The following is a 7,815-nucleotide window of genomic DNA, read 5'->3' as shown; positions in this document are numbered from 1 at the left end:
CCCCTGTAAGGCATCATAATGGACCCAGGAAGAGCATCTGGCGCTTTGTGACGCCAGAAACGATCTCCCCGCTTCAACCTGCCAGTCTTCCTCCATCCACCATAATACGGTTTTCACGTTTCATTCTCCCACAGTGCCACGACAGACTGCGCAAGCACAAAGACCCAATTAGCCAAGACGGGATCACGATTTCGCCCGGGGACCAACAGGCCAATCGTATCAGTCGGCGTTCGGCGAGGGCCTATGGGGTTGTGGCGTGAAGTGGGTGGGACATGGTTGTTGGGTGGAGGTGACACACTGACTTGGATGGAGAACAGTTCGTTGTTTCTGGTCATTTGTGTCACTGAAGTTTTGATTGATGACCGTCGGGATGTTTTTCCCACTCTCTCCTGAGAGTCCCAGTTCTCTGGAGGGGGTGCTCACATCAAGTCGCAGGCCTCAAACCCCTACTTTAAGTTTGGCCCTTAGCCCCGCGCCACACGAACACACAGAAACACACACATACATGCACGCTTGCTTTTTGTTCCCACTCGGGGCCCCAGATGGCTGCTGCCCACACATCTGTATCACAAAGCATTAAATATAGGCCCTGTGTATGTTGTTGTTCGCACACTGCATGTGCACATGCGAAACCTGCATTCATGCGGATACTGTACCTGGAATAATGAGGAGCGAGACGAAATAAAGCAAAGCAAAGTACATGCGAAGTAGCCAAATGTAAATGCATGCATGCATGTGTGAGTGAGTGTAAAGAGAAAAGCCCGAGGGACGCTAGGTGTGTGGGTGGCTGAGAGAGATGAACAAAAGAAGCAGAGAAGAGAGATGAGGAGTAGTTTATTGCAAGTGAGGATTTGATTGGGTGGGTGGGTGGCGGTCGTGTGTGTGTGTGTGTGTGTGTGTGTGTGTGTGTGTGTGTGTGTGTGTGTGTGTGTGGAGGGGAGAGGGGGGGGTGTTGAAAAAGGATCTTCCCTCAAAGCCTCACTAAGATATTCCTGGAGCGAGTTAGGGTTTCATTTGGCTTCAAGTCCTACACAGAGTGCTTACATCGTCCTGGGAGCTCAAACCGTTTAATATTCACATGACTAGACTGATATTCTCCAGGTTAGCTGACGGATAATAGTCAGATTTTCTAAATCTGTACAGTGTGAGAGGGCAGTCGTACTCCTCGGGTCGACAAAGCATCATTTGCATGTCAGAGGCGTTTCGTTAGTACCCAGTTCCCTCCATAACAGCTGCTAGTCTGGCGAATTACTCAATTCGTGTGTGCTTGCGTGTGGATGTGCGCCTGTGTTTGTGCATGTGTGCGTTTAGTATAAACAAAGGAAGAAGCGAACAGAAGGTTTCATCAAAAGCACCAAAACACCAAAAGCGTGTGTGCGTGTGCGTACATCGTGTGCTCATTTTGATGACTGCAGAAATCTCCATCAGCGTCTCGCTTCAGAGCATAGACGTGTGTGTGTGTGTGTGTGTGTGTGTGTGTGTGTGTGTGTGTGTGTGTGTGTGTGCACGTGGAGTGAGTTTGTGTGGCGTGTGATTGTATAAACATAGTGTCAAAGTGATGAGATGTTCTCTCCATCCATCTGTTCTGCTGGCATTTACATCTTCAGAGGGCTACAATAGAAGAGAGATAGATTGATAGAGAGGACGAGAACGAGTGAAGTGAAGTGATTGAATGATAATGGTTTTTTCAGTCCGTCACCAGAGCAATAACACACTCCCAGGTCACCTGTGGAGCGCCGAGGCTCCGCTCTGATGTGATCTTTTAACATGTCTGAGGGGTTTCTAAGTATTTGTGAGAGGATGTGTGTGGAGGAAGCCGCAGCGTGTCTTCCTGTTGATGTGGTATCGAGTGTGTATTATGCGCCTTTGTGGACGTACAAAGTGTGTGTTCAAGAGACAGAGAGAGTTTTCATTGTTCTGTTCCTCCTTATCTGCCGTCTCGGCGGAGAGCCCATGCTGTTTCCCCCCACAGCGATGTGACCTGGCTGTGATATCACACGCCCTCCTCTTTGCAGATAACAGACCACCCTAAAAATACTCCTCTTTCTATCACTCCACTCTCTTCCCCTCTGTTCTCCTCACCTCTTCTGGCTGACTGTATCCTCCGGAGTCTTCCCGGCCAGAAGTTAGCTCTGCCAGACAAAAATACCTATGGGCGCTTCCTAATGTCACAGAGGTCTTTAAAGTCTATATTTTCCCCTCTTTTCGTCTTCTACTACTCACTCTGTGGGAGCCGTGGATGTTACAGTGTCGGCTTCAACAGCAGAAGTGTAACTCAGACTGTTACATCACAAGTTTTCTTATAATTTTCCACAATAATTCCTCACCCCCCTCCATCCCCCCACCCTCCCCTCGCAGCTACTTCAGTCACCCACACTCTGGACACACAGGGCAGATGGGATGTAGGAGGAGATGGTGAGGACAGAATCTGCCGGGCTCACATAATTATACAAGTAATTTACCATAAGTCCTCAATAAAATATTGAAGAGTGCATTGTTTTCCATGCCTCACGGGTCTGACAGTCTGGAACAATGCTAATTATGATAAACCAGGCATTTTTTTTTTGAAGATCACGCCACAGCCAAGTGCTTTGAGAGCTTTTTCATCTCTCTGCTGCCTCCATCGCTGCCTAAACTCTCCTCTGCTGTGAAGTGCTTTTAAGGATACCGACGATACGTCTTTCTGTACTTTCGAGGAAGTTTCTTGCTAATTTAAAACGCTTTTATTCCGAGCTCTATTGCCACGTTTGACATTCGGGGTTAGAAAGCTGTTGTTTTTCTTCTTTTTGTGTGTGCGCGCATCCTCGCCTTTTCCTTGCCCCAAACCCACGCAGGTGACCAGCGAGGACCTCGTGTGGGTGGACAACTCAATGGTGACCCCCTCTCTTTACCCTCGCCTTCTCTCCTCTCCCCTTGCCTCTTTTCTTGCTCGTCCACCACTATGAATCCAAAAAGAGGGTGAGGGGCCTGGGAGGAGCCTGTTTCACACCCACCCTCAGGCAGAGACACTGGCCAAACTGTTCTAATTGCCAGTATAACAGCTAAATAGCAAAAATGTTACGAGACCACATGTATGTCCTTTAATCAAGAAGAACTGCTTAAAGAAGTAGGTGCTTAACAAAGTAGGTTCAAAGAAATATCTTGAATGAAATGAATCAAATGATAAAAAAAAAAGTCACATTAAAAGGATTACTCAAAGTGAACGTGCATAAAATTCACCTCAGCTCTAGGAGATTTTTTTTAGGAACTTTCAGCTCATGTTTTTGGTTTTACAGCCCACGAAGTTACTATTTCGGTTAACGTCCCACATCGCTCTCACCAACGTTGTTTCCAGTTGCAGCAAGCAGCTATTTTAAGCGAAAAAGAAAAACTTACAGAAAGACTGTGCAGTAGCTGGGCAACAGCAGAAAGTTAGCAAAGAATAGAGATATTTGGTGTCCAGGTAGTTTTCTTTTTCTTAGGGGTTTTTGAAGAGCAAATGTGAACTAAAAGTGAAATCTGGACGTAGAGTAGTCAAGTTGCCATAAACATGACTCCAAAATGATGATGAGGTTTGCTCAATGTGTTTAAAAGGTTTAAAATGAATAAGTTGATTATTACTGTTAGAATAATAAAGATTTCCTGAATATGGTTTCATGCTATGCTACATTTTAAATCTTTATTACATTATTACACTGGTAACTTGCAATGCACATTTTGCAACTGTGTGATTTCAGGGCTGCAACAAATTATTCCTTTCATCATTATTTCCTCAATTAACTGATCAGTTGGTTTGTATATAAAATGTGGGCCAATAGTGAAAAAACAGTGTGGGTGAAAAAGGTTTTTGTTTAGTTGTTTGGGAAACAGTCCAAGAAGTTTTCAGTGATATACAGCAGAGAGAAGCAGCAGAAGCTCAGGCTGAACTGTTGGTTATCAAAATGATGTCTGGTTCTGTTGATGCACTAACTCATACATAACAAAGAAAAACAGATTAGAAATCAATTCATTAAAAACAAGCACAATAATAGTCCTTAAAGAAACAGTTTGAGGTCGGCCTGTATCCTCACAGGAAATGCGTGTCTGTGCGTGTTTATGTCTTTTGGCAGGGAGGAGACAGGACGACGATAAGAGGCTGTGTCTTACGGAGGATTAGCAGGGATTACGCTTTCAAACCAGACAATCGTCCGGTTTATCGCTTTACCTTTCCCTTTATCAGTGCACACAATAGGTCACACACATATGCACAAACACACAGGACGAAATGGTAAAACACAAGTCAATTAACAGGCGTCCCGCTTTTGTTTCAGACATGATGTGTGCTTTGTACTTACTCTACAGCACAAAAGCCTGTTTTCCCCCTTTGTTGTTATGACAGATATTCAGGTTGACGTTAGACGTTTATTTCACATCTTTTTTGTTGTGTCTTGCTTGACAACCATCAGCGGTCCACACCAACACTGCCCCCCTATGGGTGAAGCCAGAAAGAAGCCGTGGTTGGACAGCATCAAACGTGGCATGAGTTTGTGTGATGTGCTAAATTCAGATGCGTGGGCCTGTCTGCCAGGTGGGAGGGCAGAGGAGTTTTTAATGAGGTCAAACAGGGGGCAAGTCATAACGGGAACCCGGTGAGTCATGATCTCTGAAACAGTCCCAAAATGACACCGCTCAGAAGGCTCAAAGCTAATTTGGGTTTACTACATCAGACAAGGGTCTTGTCTGATGTAGTAAGATCTAACAAACAAAACAATACTGAAATGTAGCTGATAACGATACAACAGGCCTGATATGAATGTTCAAATCTGCCAATACGGCCTTCACAGAAAACAGAAGAAACATTATACTAATAATAAGTTATGTCCCTCATTCTCAGAGTAAAGCACAAACCTTCAACATTAGAAACACACCAGCACAAGTACATCAATTCAGCTTATTTGCTTCTTGTCTAATTAATGCCAATAAATTTCAGTGTATCCAAGAAGGCTTTTTTTTCTTTTTTTGTCACTGCAGTTTAATGTTTGAAGATGCGGGAAATGAAATTCCTGCTCATTTCTGTCATGTACACACCTGTTAACCAGCTCTTAATTAGCATCAGCTTATGTGATGAAACTTTGGAGATTAATTCGACTGGCAGCGCTGTCTCCAGCTGTAACAAGGCACACATCTGCGCTTCAGAAGTGTTGTATCAGCCCACACTCTCAATTACCCAGTGAAAAAAGGAACAACCATAAAATCGACGTGTCCTTCAGGGATCAGCTGGCTGTGACACCGGTGGTGCAAATAATCCCATTTGTCTCCTCTATGTCTGTGAAAATTATTATCTGCAACATTTTTGTGTTAAGTGCTGCTTGTATGTCATCACACACTGTATGTGGTTTAAGTGTGTGTGTGGGGGGGGGACGACCAGAAAACCCATGGTGACTCTACAGCAGTCATGGATCAAATATGGAAAAAAGCTTTTCACTGTATTTTACAGTGCACGGGCTGCTCATTTATACAATCAGTCAGTTACAGCGTGTGCGTGTCATTTTGGAGTCGTACAGTAAAGAGCCGTGGAGCATTTACAACTTGACGATGTCGTGCCTATCTAGGTCAGCTGAGCTAGCTGTGGAGTTGTCAGCTTTCTGCAAACTAAATAGGTCATGCTAACGAGGAGGGGGGTTTTGACAAGCTTCTCATACTCCATCAGTTCTCACCACAAAGATTGTTAATTACGTAAAGCACACTGACTACTGTACAGCTTTAAGCAATATCGAGTTGTGACAGCTGATATTACAGTCATGTTTGTCAAAAAACAGAAAAAAGAGATGGATATAAGAGATAGGAGAAACATTTTGTATTATACAGGCATGTAGGGTGAGACCTGAGATGCTGCAGTGAATTGTAGCTTTAAACAAATGTAAAAGAAACTGCTAATTACATTTCATGTCGAATATGTAGTGGGGTATATTAAAACTTTACAGTTCAATTATTAACCTCAAAACCATAAATATAAATTGGAGCATATGAGACGTTGTGATCCTAATGCATCAGTGCATCGTTTCCACAAAAACTCCACAGGCCCACGTAAAAAAATCTCAGTGTTGCATAATGGCACTTAATTGGAAAAAGTGCAAAGTCTGCTTCTTTGCCACAATGCACAGTGGGCTTCCTGTCCTCAATTTAGGAGCCACAGGTTACAAAAAAACATGAGTAGTGCCTTTAGTATATATACACAGCGATTACGTGTTCAGCAAGTTCTCTGCTGTTTCCCCGCACTCTCGACATGGCTCCCAGAGGTATGATCACTGTGACAACTCTTCTCCTCTGCTTCGTACTGGGCCTCCTGGGTCCAGCTCCAGCTGCCTGTAAGTTGAATTCATCACGTTTAACTGTTTGTCGATTTAAAAACTAAGTCTAAGAAATCTTAACTGAACATGTGAGCTGATAATGTGCTGTGTGTGTTTTGTGTGTGTGTTCAGCTGGTTCCCGCAGGAACAAAGCTTGTTGTACAGCATACAACAGGATGCCGGTGCCTTTCCAGCGTATAAGGGGCTACAGAGAGCAAACCATCACGGAAAACTGCCGCATCGAGGCAATCATGTAAGACTCTACGACTAAACCATCACATCACCAACCCTGTGAAACACTCCACATAATATCTGAATGTGTTTCAGCAAATTAAGCCTGTAAGAAAGGGCGACTACTACAATTATTGCATTGACTAATAATAATAAGAAGAATATAAAGTAAATAAATACTAATAATAACTTTGATGATGCATTAATGCTATGTATATAAAAATAAAGCATTTGCTCCAGTCACACATTTTACTGCCAAAGCATCCTGAATTTTACTCCAGTTGAATTGATACAGCTGAGAATCAAACCTCAGGATTCAATGTTGTTACAGCGACACAGAATAAAATGTTCTGCATCTGAGAAAACTTTGCTTATTTTCATTAAATAGAAAAAAAACACTGTGAAACAATTGTTTTCTTCTAGGATACTAATAAAACGTAGGGGGAAAAGACTGCTGCACTTTCAAATGCTTCAACACCGTCCCTTCCTTGTGTGTCTAATAATTCCTATTTAACTACTACAGTTTCTACACGAGTAAGAAGATTGAGATCTGTGCGACCCGCAAAGATGAGTGGGTGAGGAAAACTCTGGAACTCCTCAGGTATGACACTCCTACAGACTTTTAACTAGTTTCCATGTAGACAAAGAAACCAGAACAAGTTTGTGCACAAATATTTAATTTGCGGAAATTATGACTAACGACTTTTTCCTTTATAGTTCCAAACTGAAGAAGATGTCCAAGGCTGGCTCTGTTGGACGTAAAACCCATGTGAAGAAAACCGTAAAGCCTTCGTTCACTGATTTGGACGGAGCTTTCTTCAGTACCACAGAATCCTTCCTTAATGAAACTGACACTTTCTATTAGCTGAAGCCAGGTTGTTGGCCAAGACAACTGCATCAAACATATGTTGTAATAAAAGCTATAATCAAATCATGTTGCAGATATTGTCTCAGCTCAGCTATTTAGATTTAGATTTCAGTCAGCATTTATTTAATCAGTTTTCTGACTATGCTGTTTCTTTGTGTAATTCTCTCAAATAAATAAATGTATTCGATAGGTTCTCCAGCGTTTTTGTGTCTGGTTTGTTTAATCACACAACACTGTGTAACTTTCAACAGTATGATAACCTTTTGACAGAAGTAGCATCACATGAGGGGAATTTGAGGGGACTGTCCCTTCAACATCAATAAAAGGTCCATTTACCAAACAATTCATTACAAACTGTGTAAAGTGATTTGAAAGCCAATGCATGCTTTATTGGCGTAACATGGAAAC

At 42.8% G+C, this 7,815-nt stretch overlaps 1 protein-coding gene across 1 annotated transcript; it reads left to right on the top strand.

Moving 5' to 3' along the window:
• Positions 1-6,200: 6,200 nt before the first annotated feature.
• ccl20l (C-C motif chemokine 20-like) lies at positions 6,201-7,591 on the top strand. Its single transcript, XM_026373734.2, has 4 exons — positions 6,201-6,326; positions 6,441-6,561; positions 7,063-7,140; positions 7,257-7,591. The coding sequence occupies exons 1-4, from the start codon at positions 6,245-6,247 to the stop codon at positions 7,402-7,404; spliced, it is 429 nt and encodes a 142-aa protein (XP_026229519.1). The 5' UTR covers positions 6,201-6,244; the 3' UTR covers positions 7,405-7,591.
• Positions 7,592-7,815: the final 224 nt, after the last annotated feature.

Source organism: Anabas testudineus, chromosome 17 (assembly GCF_900324465.2).
Source record: "Anabas testudineus chromosome 17, fAnaTes1.2, whole genome shotgun sequence".
NCBI classification, from domain to species: domain Eukaryota; kingdom Metazoa; phylum Chordata; class Actinopteri; order Anabantiformes; family Anabantidae; genus Anabas; species Anabas testudineus.
The sequence above is the reverse complement of the archived record's forward strand: the minus strand, read 5'-3'. Positions and strand labels throughout refer to the sequence as shown.